The sequence below is a fragment of the Mytilus californianus genome, unplaced genomic scaffold (assembly GCF_021869535.1).
Source record: "Mytilus californianus isolate M0D057914Y unplaced genomic scaffold, xbMytCali1.0.p SCAF_7, whole genome shotgun sequence".
Lineage (NCBI taxonomy): Eukaryota > Metazoa > Mollusca > Bivalvia > Mytilida > Mytilidae > Mytilus > Mytilus californianus.
In genome coordinates, this window is record NW_026262723.1 from 115667896 (window position 1) to 115691260 (window position 23365).

Consider the following 23365-nt stretch of genomic DNA (forward strand, 5'->3'; position numbering starts at 1 on the left):
CTAACCTCTGCCATATATGGAACACGCCACGTTTTCCTAATGTAACTTACCTGTATATTAACCAACCACTGCCATATACCGAACACTCCCAGCTCTCCTGACGTTACTTTCCACATGACCAGGTAAAGAGATCTTGGTGAAAGGAAATACTGATGTGTGGCATAATACTCTTTCTGAAACAATAATAAAGGTTAATATTTAGTAACAAACAATGACTTTATCAGTAAATATAGTTACTGTACATGAATAGATATAATTTGTTTTTTCTCTAACAGATTTAAGGGCATTACTCCAAACCCTGTAATGAAAATAACTTAACCTAAATTTTAGTGTTTTGATTTCCTTGTAAATGAAAACACCAGGCATTTCAGGTCATAAAACTTTACTCAGTACTTGGAGTGGAAAATTTGTGCATTAAATACTAAATCAATTATTTTGTTTGGTTGATGTAGGAGTACAATGATTGTACTTGAAATATTTTTGACTGTAAGGCTGTGTCTTTATCCCCAATAGAGAAATGGATATCATTACCTGTCCGCCAAAATCCCAGGTCTTAAATACAACAATACCCTTTGGCCTTTTCTCTCCAATAGTAAGTTCATTGATATCAATACCCACAGTTGAAAGGAATTCTCCATAAGGTTCAGAACTAGCTTGTCTCATAGTCTTTCTCTCATTCCAGTGCTGAAAAAGATAACATGAAATCTTATGATTAATCTCCAAAGGGTTAAGAACTAGTATATTTTATACTCTTTTTTTCATTCCAGTGTTAAAAAAAACCAAACAATCAAACAATGTAAAATATTGTTTTGTTTTCACTCATTTCTATGGTTTACATTGTTTCTTTACTTCAGAGCAGTGATCTGACATTAATAATCAACTGAATAAAATAAAAAAATAAGAAGATGTGGTATGATTGCAAATGAGACAACTCTCCAAAAGAGACCAAATATGTTATGGAATGTAAAAATATGGGGCTGAAAATAGAGAAATCTGATTTAACACTTAGTTCATGGTGAGAGTATACAAAATGTTGTTGTAACAACTCTCTTCCTTCATAACTACAGTTATTCCTGGAAATCAAAATTTTTCATCAGTTTTTGTGGTGTTAAAATTCATTACATAAGTTTACTTACAGTAGCCTTTTTAGCAGTTTTCCGATTCCGACTAATTTCACTAAGTAGAGTTGTCTTTCCTATCTTCTCCACACCAACCAGCATGAGATTCATACAGTTATACTCTACTGAACTAAAACAAATCTTTCAATTAGAAGATATCATTTTGTACTTGAAAACATTTGCATAGCAAAAATGACCAAAAAAACTTCACTTGTTCCTCATCTAGTATAACATGTATGTTAAATCTTACCTTCAAAGGTAAACAAATGTTTAATGTGTACTGTACTTAAAAAAAGAGTAATTGATGAGCACAAAATCATAAATTTGTCAACAACCAATCATGTCTGATGTTAGGATTTTCTGTTGCACAGATATCTCCTTTTCCCACCTTTTTTTTTAAATTTTCGAATCTTTTCCATTATGTTTTTGTCTACAGACAGAAAAGTATTATTCTTTTTCATAACAAACCTGATAATCAGTTACATGAAAATGATAAACGTGTTAAAGGTTATTTACTTTTGGCACTCAGTCTATATACTTACTCTTCTAAAACAGACAACAAAAATCCTAATATATCCCTGGTCCTAAAGTTTGCTTTTTTACTTATGATATCCTGGATATGACCCTCCAAGGGACATAACTCTATCTCAATGGTCAAGAGATTCTTCAGACGACCTAGTTGGGCTGGTAGCTATAATAGATAACCATGTTTTATAGAAGTAAAGTAAGCCTACTATCAAAAATATATTCATGTACATAAATTTTAAATTTCTTATCAAGAATAGTAACAAAAAATAATTTAATTTCAAAGGACAGCGTGTAAAGATGGCGTCATCTAACCTAATTATTTCTGAAAGGAACAAATATTTGGATACTTAAATAAAATAAAATTGAATTTCTTCAATCTATAAAAATATGAAAATTGTATTGATAAATGAATAGGATGATATGACCTTGAAACTCTAAATGTCATTTCGAAATCTTACATCATTGGCTACATGTGAGGAACTTGGCATGATCTTAAATTCTCATTTCACTCATAGTTTTTAACAAATTAAGATATGTAATCCTTAAATCCTAAAACTAACTTAGAAAGACATAACTTTTTGGAATGTTGAGACCCCCTTACTCTAGTGGGAGTTATGGCAGGTTTAATTGAATCATTACTTATCCAAAATAAAACTTAAACCCAATCCTAGCCAGTGTAGACCCCTACTTCTAATGAAATTCTGTTAGGTTTTTACTGAATCCCTACCTCTCTAATACTAGATTTAGACAAACACAATCTTTTTAGACTGCTAAGATCTCCTAGATCAATTGGGAGTTCTGTCAGGTTTTTATTGTAACTTAGATCCAAACTTGTCAGATTTGGAAATAATAATCTCTTGGTCTTCTCATCTTTGGCTATTGTCAAAGATTTCATCTAGAAATATAAAACAAAATATAAAGCGTACCAGCAATATCCTAATATTAAATAATAAAGCATACCAGCAATATCCTAATATTAAATAATTAAGCATACCAGCAATATCCTAATATTCAGATTATTACAAGCAATTTAAAGTGTTCATTGATATTTTGAAGGTTTATAAAGGCATAACTGTCACTCAACTAAAACACTACATTAGTAACATAAAATCTCTAGCTTTGCATTGTCCACTTCACTTAATATTGACTGGGATTTTTTTTGTCATTTTTTGCATAAGCAGTTAGTTATTTAATGTCTTTAGTCTCAAATTTAATGAAACTGAAAACAGATCCAACAGTAAAAGAATTTTAATAACAAAGGAACAAAAGCAGAACCACAATTCCAATATTTGTTTTCATGGGTATCAATTTTTGTGGATATTTAATTTCATGGTTTTGCTTAAGTCTGCATACAAGTCAATAGAAAATTTGTACTTTGTGGAACATTAAAATTCATGGTTGATCTATACCCAAGAAATCCACAACAAGAGGCTGTCGAGTGACAGCAAACCGGATTTTCCTGCAGAGGTGGAACCCTGAACAGTTGAGCAAGTATGGACACAACATTTAAGCTTAAAACAGATCTGAATTTGGATTGTGATTGAATATTTATAATAGATTATTATCTAATTAATAATGAAAATGATATTTGCAAATCTGAACCCCAAACAGGATCATGTAAAAATTAAACATTAACACACACAACAAAAATAAAATACCACATAACAACTGTGACATCTACCTTCATAACACACATGACTTAAAAAAATAGTTATGAAGAAATTTTGATGTTATCATTACTGGTTCATGGAATAAGTTTGAGTTATTTCCCTTTGAACAGAAATATGGTTTAACATAGTACTCTCAACATTAGATATGATTTCACTAAAAAAAGTTCTCTAAAATTAGATATGATGTAACACAATGTATATCTATTTTCAAATTATAATCATATATAATTAATAGTTCCAAATATTTTTTCTTTCATTTGTCACAAACTAATATAGATCTGCAACTTATCTAATAACTTTATCTACACAATGTAATGTAATTTAATGAAATATATCCTTTAATAAAAATAGATTATTATCTAATTAAAAGAGTTCACTTCATAATTTTTTTTTTTTATATATATAGCATTCAGAAAATTAGTTTATACAGAATAACAAACAAACCTTCCACAAAATTCTTCAAACAATTTACCAAAGAAAAGAAAAAAAAATCCAAAATGTCATTTATCATAAATACAATGTCTTTTAAAAATCTTTTAAAAAATGAGTTATTTCCCTTTGTACAGAAATGGATTAATTCATCAAAAATTGAATTCTTGGGAAAGGGCTATAACTGAACAATGAGAAAAGCTAAAATCATGAAAATTGAACTTGACCTTCATTTAGTCACAAGAAACAACATATCTAAATTTGAAAAAATTTCTTCAAAGCGTTTTCATGTAAATGAACGGACACTGTTTGGCAGCCGCCCACCCAACCGCCCGCCCGCCGTACATCCCCAAATCAATAACCGATTTTTACTTCGAAAATCCAGTTAAAAATTGGTATCCCACGAATAATAATGAATTCCCAGTAGCTGATACTGAATTATTAATATATCATTCAAAAACTTACACTATTAGTTGAACTATTTTTCCTCAATGATTTCTCTGTTGCTAACAGTTGATCTTCCCAGCCTGTCTTTGTGACTATGACTGATTTTAGAAGATCATTATAACTCAGATTTAGTGTATCCAGCTGTTCCAGTATCGTATGCATCTGATGCTGACATCCTGTCATTGAATATTGGGAAAAACTGGGGAATGATCTGGTAGTCGGACTTCCCCTCGATGGTGGTCGTGACCTACAATTATACAGCAATCAATAAATTTTTGAACAAAAATACATAGACACAATCTAATGCAAGTGACCATGTCGATAAAAATAAACTAGAGGCTCTCAAGAGCCTGTGTCGCTCACCTGTATTTACTGATGCTTTGGAAATCATGTAAAATAAGGTTAAAATCATAATTGATAGTATTAGATATTAGATATTATAATGATATCTAAGATAATAACAAAAAACTGCAAAGTTTTTGTAAAATTACTAACTCAGGGGCAGCAACCCAACAACAGGTTGTCGGATCCATCTGAAAATTTCAGGGCAGATAAATTTAATTCTGATGAACATTTTTGCCACCTGTCAGATTTGCTCTAAATGCTTTAGTTTCAGAGATATAAACCAAAAACTGCATTTTACCCCTTATGTTCTATTTTTAACCAAGTCGGCCATGATGGTTGGAAGGTGGGGTCAACGGACAAATTTTTTAAACTAGATACCCTAATAATGATTATGGCCAAGTATGGTTAAATTTGTCTCAGTTGTTTCAGAGAAGAAGATTTTTGTAAAAGATTACAAAAATTTACAAAAAATTGTTAAAAATTGACTATTAAGGGCAATAACTCCTAAAGGGGTCGACTGACAATTTTGGTCATGCAACTTATTTGTAGATCTTACTTTGCTGAACATTATTGCTGTTTACAGTTTATCTCTATCTATAATAATATTCAAGATAATAACCAAAAACTGCAAAATTTCCTTAAAATTATCAATTCAGAGGCAGCAAGTCAGCAACCCAACAACAGGTTGTCAGATTTGTCAGAAAATTTCAGGGCAGATAGATCTTGACCTGATAATCAGTTTTACCCTTTGTCAGATTTACTCTAAATGCTTTGGTTTCAGAGATATAAGCCAAAATCTACATTTTACCCCTACGTTCTATTTTTAGCCATGGCGGCCATCTTGGTTGGTTGGCTGGGTCATCGGATACATTTTTTAAACTAAATACCCTAATGATGATTGTGGCCAAGGTTGGTTAAATTTGGCCCAGTGGTTTCAGAGGAGAAGATTTTTGTAAAAAGCTAACGACAACGGACGACGGACGCCAAGTGATGAGAAAAGCTCACTTGGCCCTTCGGGCCTGGTGAGCTAAAAAAAACACAAGAACATAAAGTTAAGCGCTACAGAATACCAGCTTGCTATGAAGTCTTAAAAACGGATTAGAAATGTCAACAGAATTAAAAGGGGTCAAGCTATTTGTCAATGGATAAAGAAGTGTATATCAATGTAAAACTAAGTGCTTTAAGCTATTTAAAATATTTAAAAATACATTTATACACAAGGCAAACATGAATACTTTCACTATTAGATAAAGACTATAATCCTTCCATGATCATGTACAGCAACTTAAGTTAGAGAACAGAAATGAAAAATTCAGCAATTTTTCCATTTGTAAAGGGGCATAACTCTAGAACGGTAAAAGTGACGCCACCAAAATTCAAACTTGATCTGTGTTTTGTGGTAATAATCATTGTGTATAAGATTCATAACATTTGGTTGAGTAAACTAAAGTAAGAGAACGGAAACGAAAAATTCAGCAATTTTTCCATTTGTAAAGGGGCATAACTCTAGAAAGGTAAAAGTGATTCCACCAAAATTCAAACTTGATCTGTGTTTTGTGGTCATAAGCATTGTGTATAAGTTTCATAACATTTGGTTGAGGGAAACTAAAATTAGAGAACGGAAACCAATTTCGGGACATACGGACGTACAGACGAACAAGGGTAAAATTTAATGCCCCCTCCGCTACGTCGGGGGCATAAAAATTCCACAGTTTTGCTTAAAAGATCCATATGTTTTAGGCAGACATTCATGGATAAAGAATTAGGAATGGAACTGTTACATGTTTTATGTATACAAACCCTGCTGAGACTTTAGAACTGTAACACGTAACATAGTCCTTGCTGTAAAACTGGAACTGGGCTGTGTCTTGAATCTTATTACTACTCAGGTCTAATGTCTTCAGATGTTGAGGATAGGCGCTGATCATTCCAACACCTGAGATCTTATTATGGGCCAAATTAAGATTTTCCAGGAATGGGGCCACACATGCTAGCCATGATGGAATGTCAGTTAGTTCATTGTGCGAGAGATTCAAATCCTGTAGCCCTGAGTTTTGTCGATCTGCTTTATTTATCATGTCAAATTCTGTTTCCAGGACATTGAGCCATGTGGACCAGACTGTAGAATGCTTAACTTCACTTTCTTGTACATATGTTCCCGTGTCCACACTTGGCAGAGATTGTAATGTTGAATGTTTCCGTGGTTTTGGACAAGATCTGCCTTGATTTGGAGGTGGTAACATAACTATCTTATTGTCAGCCAAGTTTAATACAAGCAATGATTGCATGATCCATACTTCAGGAGATATTTCCTTGAGATAATTGTTTGCCAGAGAGAGAACTTTCAACTTCTCAAACTTGAAAATATAATGTGGAAGTTCATTAATGTGGTTATGGTCCAACCTTAATTCTTGTAAAAAGTCACATTCAGTCTTCACATCAACTCCGAAAGTACTTATCCTATTTCTAGAAACATCTAGGACATGCAGAGATGGCAAACGTAACAAATTGTCTGGAAAGAGAATCCCAAGATTATTTCCAGATACATCAATCTTTGTGATGGCATAGAGGGCAAACCTACTATTAAATGTCTCCATTGATGGGTTGTGATGGTAACCAATGTATTTCAGATCTTCGTCTTCAATAGCAGAAACATGTTCTAAATCCTGCCATTTAATGTGTACGGCAAACGACGGAAATGTTTTTTTAAAGTTGATATTTATTGATGACACACTGTCAAAACTGTCTTGGTCACCTGACATCTTCTCTAGATACTCCTTCCTCATTCCTGATTTGTTAATAGGAAATTCATTATCCCTGGCTGTACGATACTTCAGTAATATAGACAGTAATTGGGGATTTTCTTGTTTAGCATATTTAAATACTTTTTTATCATGATCAGTAGCATTATATTGGAGTAGTTTATCCATTATATAGCTATCCCCTAACTGACATGCTATCATGAGAGCCGTTGTTTCTTTACCTTCGTCTTTAACCACAGCACTGACATCAGCTTTGGCTTTCAATAGAATTTCTGTGATCTGACCTGACCCTTTCTTTATAGCTATGTGTAAAGGCATCAAACCATCATTATTAACGACATTTATCTTCACGGGACTATATAAACTGACCTGAGATGAACTTGGACTAACAGGCATGGTTTTACGAACAGATACACGTGTCCTTCCCATCTTTCCCTTCCATTTTGGTTTAACGATAAAATCAACAAGATATCTAACAACTTCCACTTCTCCATTTTTACAAGCCACATGTAATACCGTCTGTCCTTCCATATCTATGGCGTTGATATCTAAGGGGAGATTATATGTACAATCCTCGTCTTCAAACACTTTCATAATTTTTGGAGGGTATTTTAAGTCAAGAATAGTTTTGATGGAGTTAACTTGACCTGACTCTGCACAAATGTGGAGAAGAGATTTACCATTGGGAACATGTATTCCTATTACATCTGGACAATGCTGTAATATAGAAATAGATATAGAAATGGAAATATGTCTTGCCTGACATGCAGTACATTTACTATGAAAACTCTTACTATGGTATACTGCCATTTCACCTAGTTCAGATGATAATGCAATAATATTTTTATCAGTGTTCCCACTGTCTGTATCACTCTGCTCAGCTCTTCATAAAATTGCATATCACGGCTTTGTGACGTCAAATACTTTAACCTGGCCTAAATAACTTCGACCCGGACATATCAACTACATCATAATGAATGAGCTGACATTGATACGTTTGATAAGTTTGACTCAAACTTATCAAGTCATCTTCCAGTTTGCTGGTGTAACAAAAAAATCCACTTGTTTCTATCATGCAAACTAAGCAAGTGCAATCCGATAAATTGATTATCAGATTTTCACCATATCTATATTGTAAAATATCAGCTGCTTGACACAATAAAGCTTCATATTGTGACTTGCAGCTGATATTTTTCAATATCAATATGCTTTACCTGATAATCAGTACATATATCAATGGAAGTCATTCATAATAAGCAACCTTTATAACTGCATACCAAATATCATTGACTTACCATTAGTGGTTCCCCTTAAACTGACCTAATCCCAAACTTGAACATTTTAACCTTAAGCAACGTTTCAAATTTAATAGACTTTGACTGAGATGGCAGGGCCAACTAATTTCAATGGAAAAGAGATGTGCCAATGCTAATACAACTGCATACCAAATATCATTGACTCGCCATTAGTCGTTCCCCTTAAACTGACCTAATCCCAAACTTTAATATTTAAACGAAAAAAAGTGTCAAATTCAATATACCATGATTGAGGTGAAGACCAAATAATCTCCTTAGAAGTATAGTGTGCCAGTGCTTATAACACTGCAATATCATCTTGGATCTCAAATTGGAAATTAATACTAGGGTTTGATGATGCAATAATGTATACGTAGTGGTTCAAGACATTGTCACAGATGAGGCAATAAATCTAAGATTTTATAAATCAAGTTCTTAACTTTGCTCTAATGGAATTTTCCATTATTCTAAAATTTTGTGATTTTCAGTATCTTACAAAGTACAAAATTTGAAAGTTAATTTCCAAAGACTCCCAGTTCTGTCTTACAAAAAAGCCTTCACAAATCAATACTTTCCTCTAATTAAATTCCATGGTAACTTCAGTAGTTCATATTAATTCACACAATTAAATCCCAACATATACATGTATTTTGATATATACCTGTTGAAAGAGTTTGATTATATCAGTACTCCCATCTTCACATGCTTTGTGTATAGCAGCGTAACCATTATCGGCTAACACCCCGGGATCTGCTTCGTGGTCCAATAAAAACTCCACCATCTCAACATTCTTTTTCTCTGTAGCCCTGAAATAAAAATCCCTCATTCATATGTACATCAGAGTAAAATGAAATTGTTTCCCCTTTGATCTATAATTTTGACCTGTGACTTACATATTTTAATAGACAATTTGTATTACTGAATCTGACAAACGTTTTGCAATCTTAATATTACATGATGTTTCTTGTAGTGGAAATGAAAGGAACTAAAACATTGATTTTTTTGTAATCAATATATTGTGTCAATGTAAATTGTTCCTCGATATATAAGTATACTTCTCTAACTCTTAGTCAATTTATCTTTTTCCTGACCTGTTGATTATTTTTATTTAATCAATGTGTGGTTTGTTTGATATTAGTTCTTCATTGGTCAAAACTCACTTATGACGTCAAGATTTTCTTGCTTTCCTCTGAATTTCCTATTGTGAAGTCATGAAAAAAGGTGACCATGCCTGATGACCGTACAAAGAAAGAACACGTTTTGCAGATCATTGTAAAGTAGGATTAAGTTTGTCTGCATATTGCCTAACTTGATGTTTCGGAACGACACAAATGGCCCTGCTCGCAAAAAAAAGTTGAAGCCATTTTTAGGAGTGGAAATTTGAGAATAAAAGTCTGTATAACTATCATTTTCACAAAATTTTCAAAGTCTAAAGCCCGTAATTTCAGCAAAAATCAATGGAGCAGAACCACAAGTAAACTATATCTGAAACTCATCATAGCAGACTCACATACTAAAAATCAGCTCAATATGTGAAGGCTTTTAAACAAAAAGTCTGTGTAATTGTTATTTTCACAAAATGTTCAAGGTCCAAAGCCCGATGTTTGGGCAAAATTTAGCAGAGCAGAACCAAATCTATATAAATGCCTAATAATGTAACTTTAACACACTAATGAGTGTTATAAAAATAGTGGTTATATTTTATTTATTCACACAATTTTTTGCTAAACAAATTAGCTTCATCAGGCGCATGCAGCCATCCAGGTAAAATCGGATGCTGTTAAGAAATTTTTGCAGCTTATTGTACATTGTATTTAATAGATCAAAACAAATAATTGTGCTAGTTAAATAGTATGAAGTTCAAGATTTATTCCTTTAGATTAGATAAAACTGTTTTTCATCTCTCTCATTCGGTCCATCAGGTTCAAGAGTACGTAGCTGATGCATCCAAAATCTCTCTCTCTGTTTTCTACTTTGGATGTCCCAGTTTTGGTTGACCTCTATTATTTGAAAGGTGATATTTTCAAAAGTATGTCCTGTTCTTAAGAGGTATCACGTGATTGGGCAGTTTCTTCCTTTGGTATAAAATGACCAATGATTATTAAGTCGGATGTTGAATTAAGTTTCTGTTTCGCCAACATATTGCAGCTTGCAAGTTCCAAGTTCCACAAGTAAGATATGTATTATATTATTGACTATATGAACACATTTCAAAGAATACCTTTAAAACTTTGAAGCAGTATTGAAGCAAAAACAACATTCTATTGAAAAAATTTCCAATTCCAAGTGCTCATTATGGTTACATACCCAAAGAAAATATGAAAGAAAATAATTTGTTAACAATTATATTACAAAAAAGAAAAGTGGATTACACTTAAACTTTGTAAACAGAAGGTTTGAGTTTACTCACTAAACAGAAGGTTTGAGTTTACTCACTAAACAGAAGGTTTGAGTTTACTCACTAAACAGAAGGTTTGAGTTTACTCGCTAAACAGAAGGTTAGAGTTTACTATCTCTTGTTTACTTCTGGATTACACTTTGAACTTTAAACTTTGTAAACAGAAGGTTTGAGTTTACTCTCTCTTACTTACTTCAGGATTACACTTTGAACTTTAAACTTTGTAAACAGAAGGTTTGAGTTTACTTTCTCTAACTTACTTCACGATTACACTTTAAACTTTGTAAACAGAAGGTTTGAGTTCACTCTCTCTTACTTACTTTACAAGGTTAACTCAATTTAAAGAAATAGTAATCATGATTTACAACAGTAAAGATTTAAATACAATACAGTTATATTGACATTCACATCTAAATATATAACTTGGTAGTAGACAAATTCCAGTACTTACATATATAATGGAGTTAGCCCCCCTTCCACGATCTGGTTGACATAGTCTTTTGAACAACTTTTATTTAACACACTTCTCATGGTTGCTAATTCATCTTCTTGGCAAGCTTCCAGGAAATCTTGAAAAAAATTGAAAAAAAATCATCTCATATTTTTGATTGAAAAAGTCCAATTGATATAAGGTTCTGACTGCTTTTCATTATTCCTTGAATTGTTCTATTTAGTTATAAAAAAAAATCTTTCTTTGTTAATAAATACACTGTTCTGTATTTTTATTAAAGTGGGTAATGATCACCGTACTATTTATTTACATACAAACTTATACAGGTGTTAGCTCATTTTCTGTTCTGCTCTTTCTACTTTTGAAAATAACAGGTTTTGAAACTATAATTCCTTCCTTGAATAGATAGGAAAACTCAATTTAAGACTGACCAGATACACAACAATTTGTGAACACCTTTGTGTGTTTGGTTATAATTCACAGAAACAACTATACCTTGTCCTACAGTGTCCATCTTTTCTTTTCTTCTAACTAAAATAAATAAACAAATAAAAGTTGCAGTTCCTAACAAGTTTAAGCTCATTACTCTGTGAAATTAAAAGTTTTAATGTAATATTGTTTGTAATTTCCTCGATAGTTAAGAATTTCTTTATTGGTTTTAAGAAGCAAAAAAACAACATGCATACAACTTTCAACATTTATGTTGACAAAAACAGGGAAGGTAAAGTTTAAAGCATGTACAAGTTTCTTCAGGGAAGGTAAAGTTTAAAGCGTGTACAAGTTTATTCAGGGAAGGTAAAGTTTAAAGCATGTACAAGTTTCTTCAGGGAAGGTAAAGTTTAAAGCATGTACAAGTTTCTTCAGGGAAGGTAAAGTTTAAAGCGTGTACAAGTTTCTTCAGGGAAGGTAAAGTTTAAAGCGTGTACAAGTTTCTTCAGGGAAGGTAAAGTTTAAAGCGTGTACAAGTTTCTTCAGGGAAGGTAAAGTTTAAAGCATGTACAAGTTTCTTCAGGGAAGGTAAAGTTTAAAGCGTGTACAAGTTTCTTCAGGGAAGGTAAAGTTTAAAGCATGTACAAGTTTCTTCAGGGAAGGTAAAGTTTAAAGTGTGTACAAGTTTCTTCAGGGAAGGTAAGGTTTAAAGCTTGTACAAGTTTCTTCAGGGAAGGTAAAGTTTAAAGCATGTACAAGTTTCTTCAGGGAAGGTAAAGTTTAAAGCTTGTACAAGTTTCTTCAGGGAAGGTAAAGTTTAAAGCATGTACAAGAATCTTCTTCTGACTTACTGCAGATGAAAATTCTACATGTGAACCCATTTCATACTTAAAATGCGGAACTAAATTGCTTAAAATTTCAGAATTGAGTGGCCAAAAGGCTAGTTTAAACCTCATCATATGCTTATGGTTTCCCCATTCAAGTCGTTGTTTTGGACTTTTGTTCTTGACTGTACATGTATATGGGTTCCCCATTCAAGTGGTTGTTTTGGACTATTGTTCTTGACTGTACATGTATATGGGTTCACCATTCAAGTGGTTGTTTTGGACTATTGTTCTTGACTGTACATGTATATGGGTTCCCTATTCAAGTGGTTGTTTTGGATTTTTGTTCTTGACTGTACATGTATATGGGTTCCCCATTCAAGTGGTTGTTTTGGACTATTGTTCTTGAATGTATATGGGTTCCCCATTCAAGTCGCTGTTTTGGACTATTGTTCTTCAATCAAAATTATTGTTTCTGGTCCTAAATGAATTTTGTGTTAATGCCAGCAGCTCTTTCCACAAAAAATCTTAAATATAATTGTAAGTCATACACATTTTAGTATAACTTACAATCAATCGTAAGATTTTTTGTGCTAATGTCAGATCTTTGATAGTCTCTGTTAAATTTACTAACATATTATCTATTCAATGTGTGATTTAGAGGAAAAAAAATGTAATAAAGGCACTTTTCTATTGTGGGTGTCTTTTTTTAAGGGGAAGTTATTGTTGCAGGGTTGCTGTCTCATTATAAACAATTCCTTTTACTTACACTTATATTTTAGGTTAATTAAACATACCTATTTCTGATTTAATCATACATATAAGATCATCACGTTCAATATTGTTAGCCAATTCCAAGGGAGTTAATCCAGTAGCATCTTTAATGTTGACATCAACCCCAGATTCTAACAACAACTGGGTAATCTTTTCTTTTCCATCTAAAATAGCCAGATGAAGTGGTGTCTACAAAAAGATATATAAAACTAATAATTATAGAATAAAGGAGTAAGTTCAGTACGGGACATATTTGGGCCTGAATATTAAGTCCATAGTTTCAAGATTTAAAAATGTTTTATGCTGGTAAAAAGACTTGTACGAAAGTGAAATAGCACTATTTTTGTCAAGCATTTCTTGTAATGCTTGGACATTTACACACCAAAAAGGCCAAATATAGAAATTTTTTATAAAAGTTGACAAAACCCTCTGGATTTCAACCAAATTTAGGCCTAGGAAACACAAAGCATGGGCTATGAAAAACTAAATATTCAAGTCCGATTTGTAAGTTGTTATAACAAGCCTAATGTAACAAGATTTTTTTTTCCAGATGCACATGCTCTAGTTTCCAGTCATAAAATCTAATAGAAAATGATGTGTTTTCATTTCATTTCATGGAAAATCCAAATTGTTGCTATTTGTGTGTTAATGAATTGAATGCCTATCATCATGATCCTGCTAATATGTATTTCATTAACAGAAAAAACTATTTCCTATTTGTTCAAAAATTCAGCTTTTACTCATTGTGATATTGGTCAATAAATTCTGTTTTTAAAATTTTAGCTAGAAATATAGCAGCCAAATTATAAAAGGTTTTAAAGTGTTCTGCTATTACTTTTAACAAATACTGCTATTTAGTAGAGAATCAGTAAATTATACAAATATAGTTGGTCTGAACCAATCAGTGATTCAACCAAGAGAGAATTTTGTACATTCTAAGAAAATTATCACAAGACCATGGAGATGGTTTTGTCGTCAGAATCTATGGTAAAGTACATTCTATTACAGTGATGGCACATAGAACAGATAGCAATGACTATATAGCAATGACTATATATATCAAAAGCAAAAAAATCATGAAAGTTCGAAAAATTACACATGTAAATTCTATTAAAAACTTTGTACAACATGAAAGTAGATTATCTGTTCCATCAAAATGATTTCTAGGTCACAATTTTTTACAAGATATTTATAAATTAAGAGATTAAATCAAAGTTTAAATTGATTCTTGCCCAACTGTAGCTTTACAGTTGTTATAAAACAAGTTCATAGGAATATTGATTTTTACATACAAAATGTGAATGTTCCTGAAATCTGAGATTTAAAACTGACTGATCTTTCATAGGTTAATCCGTTATGATAAAGTCCTGTATACATTGTACTTCCATACTTACCATACAGTTAAATTGTTCATTAGCTGGGATGTTGGCATCAGCTGAAAAATATCAAATATGAATTAAATATTGCTTTTGTCAAACTCCTTCACTGGAGCTCATGACTTCCACCCCCACCCCTTTTTTTTGATTGGGTAAGTTTTGCTCTCATTAGTTTATGTTTAGTGTTTGAGGTCTGTTGTCTTTTCCCTGTTCACTTTTTGGTCATTCTGTTTTGATCTGACTTATTGTTTTGGCCATGGTGTTATCTGTTTTGATTTGACTTATTGTTTTGGCCATGTTGTTGTCTGTTTTGATTTGACTTATTGTTTTGGTCATGGTGTTATCTGTTTTGATTTGACTTATTGTTTTGGCCATGGTGTTATCTGTTTTGATTTGACTAATTGTTTTGGCCATGGTGTTATCTGTTTTGATTTGACTTATTGTTTTGGCCATGGTGTTATCTGTTTTGATTTGACTTATTGTTTTGGCCATTGTGTGTTATCTGTTTTGATTTGACTTATGGTTTTGGCCATAATGTTATCTGATTTTATTTGACTTATTGTTTTGGCAATAGTGTTTTGATTTGACTTATTGTTTTGGCAATGATGTTATCTGTTTTGATTTGACTTATTGTTTTGGCAATGATGTTATCTGTTTTGATTTGACTTATTGTTTTGGCCATGGTGTTATCTGTTTTGATTTGACTTATTGTTTTGGCCATGGTGTTATCTGATTTGATTTGACTTATTGTTTTGGCGTTTTTGCCATGGTGTTATCTGTTTTGATTTGACTTATTGTTTTGGCCATGGTGTTATCTGTTTTGATTTGACTTATTGTTTTGGCCATGGTGTTATCTGTTTTGATTTGACTTATTGTTTTGGCCATGGTGTTATCTGTTTTGATTTGACTTATTGTTTTGGTTTGTCCCTTAGTATCATGTCCTACTTTTTAATAAGTCTGTGCTCACAATATACATCTGTAATCCATTACATTTCAAACAGCAGAATATAATTTAAAATCCTATGAAAACCATTCAGTTGTTGTAGTTGTAACATATATAACATGTCTTTCTTTGTCAATGTTGACTCCAAAAAAAAGGTAAGACCATAAATGTAACTCAACACAACATGAACATATTACCTGTAACCAACAAAAAAAATATTATTTCATTACGGAAAATGACATTTTATTACGTTTTATATGTCTGATCTAGTTTTATACCTCCATATTCCAAAAGAATTTGCAAGCATCTGAAGCTATTATTAGACACACTGGTATAAATAGCTGTTCTATGGCATCGATCAGTCTTGTTTAGGAAGTTTTGACATTCTCCTTCCAATAAACAGGTCAAAAGGTCATGTTGATTATAGATGGCTGCTTGTATTAATTCTTCTCCAGTAAAGTCAGACATTTATTTCTACAAGATATAAAATCTCCAGTAAAGTCAGACATTAATTTCTACAAGATATAAAATTCTCACATTAAATCTCAGCAGAATTATTCCTATTATTGTTAAATTTTCATCTAGTAAATGTCTTCACTTGATTAACTTTCATGAAAATTATGACCTTGGCCAAAACTGCATTTATAATACAAGCAGAGGTTTGTAGCTTGTTTGAAATTTTTTAGCTGTTTTACTCATGTTACTTTGTCTGTATATCAGAATTATAAAAATCATGATCATGATGGATGAATTACCACTTGCCAGAAGGTTCTTACATCGACTAAGAAGAAATAATGGAAAAGGGTGATAAGATTCTGAGGCTAACAATAACACAATATAGACATGCAAGACACAAATCTTATCATTACGTTCATAATAAATTGGTTTCTAACCCAACCTAGCATTCCAGCAATTAGTCTCAAACTTTCTGTTATTGTTACGTTTGCAACGTAATCGAAGCCAGTGCTTTATATTTTTGTTTGTTGGAAAAGTCCCTAACCTACAAACCCATCAGTCAGTCTGACTCCTCTTTGTTTTTTTTTTTAAAGGTAATACATCTACATCGTACGTTGAACTGTCAATCCTGACCAATACTCAAGCTTCCAGTGGGCACAAGACAAAGAGTAATTTTATAAGATAAAACCAAAAATATATTAAGCAAGTATATACGTATGATATGAAATAATAAAGAAAATAAATGAAAGAACAGAGTTCCAATGTCCCCAGCATTGCACATATTTTATCTACATGTATCCAAGGTACAAGGGCAATAACTAAAAAAAAACATTTTTTTTTTTTTCTTTAAATGTTTTTATAAATATCTTAGAGAAATAAAGGCTTCAGAGCAAAATGCATTGACATTTCCGTTATAATTAATATTTCCAAGGGGCATAACTCTTTAAAAAATAATTGATCGGCACTGATGATTGAACTTGTCCAAGACATTGCTGATATAAACCTATGATATAAGTTTCATAAAAATCTGGCAGGAATTGTACATGTCAGAGCGCTAACAAGACCGGGCGGACTGACAGACGCCGGTATTTCTGTGTCTCCCGCAACGCCTTGCGCAGGGGACAATAAAGAAAGAGGGACCCATTTGCTTTTCGTTCATCTGGTCTGAACCAATCCAGCTTCTGTGGCGGTATCAGGGAAATAATCCCTGCCAGTACAGCTCCAGTCAATCATTCAACTTACGTGGCAAATGGAGGACTGAACAGATGAGAAAGCGAGTGTTGAAAGCTCCCTCTTGAAGGATACCAAGGTAGGTGCCTTGTCTACTGTTGCTGGTAAAGAGTTTCAAGTGTTCACTGTTTTTGGAAAAAAGCTGTATTTGAAGCCAATAATCTTGGTTGAGTTTTGCCAGAACTTCTCGGTATGTGATGATCTTGTTCTTGCTGACATTGGTGTTAGGAAATTGTCGCATGGTATATCCACAAGATCATTAACCACTTTATGAAATAAGGTTAGTTGTAGTTTCACCCTTCTGTCTTCCAATGATTGCGTTTTAGAAATCATAGCATGCTGTTTGCTTTTTTGGTTACTCTATTGGTATGTTGTTTCCAGGACAGGTCCTATTTGATGTCAACTCCAAGGTATTTGGTACTTCTTGATCTTTCCAGCACTTGTCCCTTAAGCGTGTATGAGTGTCTTATTTCTGAGTGTGATCTGGTGGTAGTTTGTACACTGCACTTCTGTGGGTGAAAATCCATGCCCCAGGTTATCTCCCATTCTGCAAGTTTGTAAAGATCTTCTTGTCTTCTTGTAGTATGTTAGTATCAGCAGGAGATGTTATTGTTCTGCATATAGTCCTGTTAGAAGTTATGTTGTCAGGTAAGTTGTTGATAAATAGAAGGAATAGTAAAGGTTCCGACCATTGACCACAGGAACTTTATCATGTTTATCAGAAGATCTCCCTCAACGATGACGAGTTGGGCACGTTTAGCTAGAAAAGATTGAATTCACTTGTGTGTATGTCCTGTAACTCCGTAATGGTGTCGTTTGTTTAGCAGCCATCTATGTGGGTAGCTGCGGAACCATAGCTCATTGGTTTTTATATTTTTTAAATATGATAAGGACCTATGAGCTACAGTTCCGCAGCTGCTATGTGGGACACGAACAAAGGCCTTAGAAAAGTCAAGGATAACTATATCAATCTGCTCTCATATATCTAGAGCTGATGCAATTTTTTTTTGTAAAATTCTGATCCAAAAAAAAACGAAAACCCCCCTGGAGATAATTTTTCAAATGCTGATAGGTATTTCTTCCCTGTTTGATTTATGTTTATGTCATGGGATTTCTGTGTTACCTTCATCTTATTTTAACTTTTTATTCAACCTTTCAGCATCCCATTAGATTGCAGAAATCTATTTTTGTTTGTGTTTTGAACAAATCTTGTGACTGCTTTCAGTTTCTGAATAACGATTTGAAGAACTCCGAGGTACTCCGAGTGCATAAAATGAAAACAATTCATGTCCAGAAAAAAATGATTTGTTCAGATTGTTCACTGTCAGAACATTTCATTGTAGTATTCAAAGGTTACCAGAACGTATACGTAAACACAATTGTTTTATATTTATTTTAAATGACTGCACCAGAAGGTATCAAAATTTTTCACCCCAAACATTTTATTTCAAATTCTTTAAAGAAGTGAAAGATACAAAAGTTACGAAACATGTAACAAAACTTAAATTTCATTCATATTGGCTTATATATGAGGAACCACCCTAAAATAAGTGAATGCTAAAAAACAACAAGTCTAAATTTCTATGGCTCTACTTAGCTGCATATAAAAAGCAAAAAACAAAAAAAAAAACAAAAAAACAAGAGGCTCCTAAGGGCCTGAATCGCTCATATGGTAAAAATATGGCATTCTTATTTGATATCTATTTTACTTTTCAATGATTACAATTGATTAAATGTATTAGTTCCTTTTAACAGAGACATATAATACAATTGTATTATATGTCTCTGATTTTAATAGTGGAATTTTTGTAGATCTAGTATTGATGACCATTTTCACTGTTTACAGTTTATACCAATCTTTTAAAGTTTTCGAAATACATGGCAAAATTAACTTGAAGGAATTGCAGTAAACAAAAATTGTCCGCCGTTTAAGGACAATGAATACTTGTAGATTTCATTTTGCTGGAAATTTTTGCTTCTTTAAATTTCTTTCTATATCCACTCTAGGATTTGTAAAGTAAGATACGTTTTTTCATTCCTCAAGAAGGTGCCAAAATAAACTAAGTTGGGAAAGAGGTTTGAGAGCTTCCCCACAGGTAATACTTGAGGTAAACTGTATTGATTGACATGGACAATAGAAGGACAATAGATACCTGACAATAATTAGTGATTTGTACTGTGTACCTGAGTGGACCATATCAGGTGAAACTCAACTGTTTAATTTTATCATCTTTTCCATGGACGAAAAAAAGCGCACAGCAAAATCCAGTTAAGTTTTAAATTTTCTTAAACATAAAATGCATTTGAATTTTATTTATCTAGGGCATGCTATACCTTAAAACTTTTTTCAGATGCACAGGTTAGTCTGTGCTCAGAGTAAATTTCGAGGTGAAAACGCAGCCATTTTAGCCAAAGGGTCCACATGAACCTTAAGGTTCATCTATACACTTCAACAAAAATGGCTGTGTTTACACCATGAAATTTTCTCTGAATGCAGACAAAACTGTGTAATTCTAATAGTTTAAAACCCTGGCAGCACCTAGATATATACAAGTTGTATTCATTTTGTGTTTTAAAAAGAAAAAAACTTTTGTGGATTTTGCTAAACATTTTCTTTCCTTGCCACAGGTGGTGTAAAAATAAACAAAGTCATGTGAAACCTTTGAGATGGTCCCCCTCAGGTAATGATTGTATTGTATCATATTGATTGATATGGACAATAAATGGACAATAGAAATCTACTCACAACAAAGGTGATTTAAGTGTAAATGAGTGGACTGTATCAAAAAAAACTCAGGTGTTTGTTCATTTCACCATCTTCTGTGGCAAGGAAAGAAAATGTTCATCAAAATCCATAAAGAGTTTTAACTTTTTAAAACATAAATTGGATGTAACATTAATTTATCTAGGTGCTGCCAGGCATTAAAACTTTTAAAATTTCACAGTTTTGTCTGTACTCAGAGAAAATTTCATGGTGTAAACACAGCCATTTTTGTTTAAGTGTATAGATGAACCTTAATAAACACGATAAGACTAGATTTAGCTAGATTGAACTAGAGTCTGTATTTGTTACAGCAAGTCTTGAGGATAATGGGCAACATCAGTGAAGAAAAAAGAAAAAATTATCCCGAAAATTAAAGAATATAGAAATGAAGATCCCAATCCAGACCTTTAAAGTATAATTATATTCTGTATATCTGAAAACTGGTTAATTTGTATTTCGTTTTACACACACGTGTGGTTCAATTGACCACCAAACTGTACAATGGACGAGTTCATGATATTTTTATGAATGAAATAAAAGGTAGAAAAGGTTTGATTTTGCAATTCTTACTTTTTCAATTCTTATCTTTTTGTAAAACAGTGAATTTTGAAGAAAAATTGACTGTTTTTTATGCACGTCTACGCAAGGTAAAACGCTTGTGTGTCTTAAAAAGGGGCATTAGCTGTCAAATTCATGCTCATCGATTTGACTCAAATTCTCATATTTGATTTATAACATACTAAAACGTATATATCCAAACTATAAAAAAGTCTAAAAATAAACAATCTACAATGCATGGGTTCGATAATATGTATCAACATTTTGTGTGTATTTTAGTCTAGACGCCATCTAATTAACAATCGAGGTGACCTCCGAAGACTGCCGACGGTCATATAACCCGATATACACATAAATAAAGATATAAATAGATAGCGAACTCGTGCAATTGGATTTTTCTATGTCTGTTTGATTTCATATTATAGGTTAAAAATATATGTTAATCATCGTTTTTACCTGTATAAGAATGAGTTTTTGTGGATCGAATTAGTCAATCAAATGGTATACCCTTGTTTCACTTTTAATGTTGACATTCTTTTCCTTTTAATAACCGAACACACCTAATTCATGCGTAACTCATCTCTAGCTAAGATACTGGCGTTATTCCAATATTTAAGGTAACATGAATATGGATTGAATGAGGTCAAATTATTCACTTGCAAGTGAATAATTCATCAGCGATGTTTCTTAGCTTATTTTGACAAAATTGAACCAAACTGGCTTAAAAGCGAATTATTATTTCACTATTTCACTTTCATAATAAATGATGGAACAAAAAAAATCATATTTTATTTCTTTGTTATATCTCGTAGCTAATGCCCCTTTAACTGAAAATAGCATTTTTCAGTCTCATTAAGCTGTTATTATAGTCCGGCAGATTGGTGAAAAAATTGTAGGTTTGATGATAAAAGCACCAAATTTGGCATGGTAGTACATGTAGTAGTTCTGGGTGTTTCAAAAATTTTAGCTTGCAATTTCAATATGGCGGCTTTTTCCAAGATGGCCGCCATAAACTTGATATCAAAATCAATATATATCACTTATTCATGGACAAATTTGGCATGACAGCACGTACTGCAGGGTGTTGCGAAAAATATTAGCTATAGACCCACCTTGAAATTTCAATATGGCGGCCTTTTCCAAGATGGCCGTCTTGAAATATCTAAATCAACAAATATCACTTAACAAATTCAAATTTGGAATGTTAGTAGTGCTGGATGCTTCGAACAATATTACCTATGGACCCAAGTTGAAATTTTAAAATGACAGCTTTTCCAAGATGGCCGCCATAAGATAATATGAGGCAGGCATTACCTGTGAAAGGGGACGAAGTCTGTATGAATTATTTTTTTTAATTCAAACATATGTTAAAAAAGAAACGGAAATACCGTAACGTTTCCGGTTTTGGTTCTGTTGTTAGGTGATTTTAGTTGTGACGTTTTTTAAGTTATGACGTCATATTCAATGTAAACAAAGAAACGCTATCATCAGGTAACGTTTTTTCATATCAAATAATTGTTAAAAATGAAATTTGTATTGTGTTCCTTCCTATATTTTACCGTGAGACTGATAAATATACATTTTACTCAAAGTATCATGACAAACGAGACCGGAAGAAGGAGGCAGATTTCTGCGCAGATGCGGGGAAATAAAAAAAGTCTGAAAAAAAAAAAGTTAACGATTTTGAGTTCATTAGTACAATGAAAATTTCGGGAAATTTTCCCGGATTTTTTTTTTTTTTTTTTTTTTTATTTATTTTTCTACCGTAATTGGGGACTTCGTCCCCATATTAAAATCAACAAATATCCATTAAGTAAGGTTACACTGGGATTTGTTTAGACGTACCTTCAGTAAAACTAAGAGCCCTATGATACCAAGTGCATGTCACATTGTTATACTAAAGCCAAACATCAAAAGATTTGTGAAGAAAGTATAGAAAACGTAACTATGGCACCATTATTGCAGAAATGTAGTCTACTACGAGGGATCACGTATAGATACTGGCGTAATTCCAATATTTAAGCTAGACTTAACTAGAATGGAAACTTCTCGACTCGAACAGTTTTCTTTATGATCAGGTTGAAGAGAACATAGTTATAATCTAAACAAAATTGCATTAATCTGAGTCTTGACATGCCATTAATTAACAAGGCAGTTGCTTACTTCTTCTGTTAAATGATTATGTTGTGTTGCAATTAAACAGGCAACTGCAACAATCTGCTTGTATGACAACGATACGTGAATAAGCTGCACATACAGGTAGTTCAAAAAATCATGATGTATGCAAAGGTCTTTTCAACAGTCATCAAAAATAATAGCTGATTATCGTTTTGGCAAATATTTAGATGCTGTCGAATTATCCCATTGAGGCAAATACGACGCTATTCATTTCGAAGTTGCTTCTGTTTTATTCTTCTTTAATACTACATTCAACTCAACTAGAACTATCTCTTCATGTATATGACCTTTCTTCTAGGATCAGTAAAAGAGGTACTAAATAACAAAATGTACAGTTTACACTGATTGTTTATGTATGATCCAATTATCCATTTATCTACAGTAATAGAA

At 32.6% G+C, this 23365-nt stretch overlaps 1 protein-coding gene across 3 annotated transcripts in view; it reads right to left on the reverse strand.

The window, feature by feature from the left end:
- The window catches only part of LOC127707536 (leucine-rich repeat serine/threonine-protein kinase 1-like), a 56870-nt gene extending 38162 nt beyond the window's left edge, over nucleotides 1-18708 (reverse strand). For all 3 annotated transcript variants that reach the window (XM_052212110.1, XM_052212111.1, XM_052212109.1), the window contains exons 1-14: nucleotides 18599-18708; nucleotides 16068-16263; nucleotides 14865-14905; nucleotides 13494-13659; nucleotides 11939-11974; nucleotides 11444-11561; nucleotides 9256-9400; nucleotides 6338-8016; nucleotides 4211-4439; nucleotides 2374-2541; nucleotides 1661-1809; nucleotides 1137-1248; nucleotides 532-684; nucleotides 51-173 (exon numbers count right to left, since the gene is read on the reverse strand). In XM_052212110.1, the coding sequence (XP_052068070.1) occupies nucleotides 51-173; nucleotides 532-684; nucleotides 1137-1248; nucleotides 1661-1809; nucleotides 2374-2541; nucleotides 4211-4439; nucleotides 6338-8016; nucleotides 9256-9400; nucleotides 11444-11561; nucleotides 11939-11974; nucleotides 13494-13659; nucleotides 14865-14905; nucleotides 16068-16257 (3309 nt within the window). In that variant the 5' untranslated portion in view covers nucleotides 16258-16263; nucleotides 18599-18708. The remainder of the gene's footprint in view (nucleotides 1-50; nucleotides 174-531; nucleotides 685-1136; nucleotides 1249-1660; nucleotides 1810-2373; nucleotides 2542-4210; nucleotides 4440-6337; nucleotides 8017-9255; nucleotides 9401-11443; nucleotides 11562-11938; nucleotides 11975-13493; nucleotides 13660-14864; nucleotides 14906-16067; nucleotides 16264-18598) is intronic.
- Nucleotides 18709-23365: the final 4657 nt, after the last annotated feature.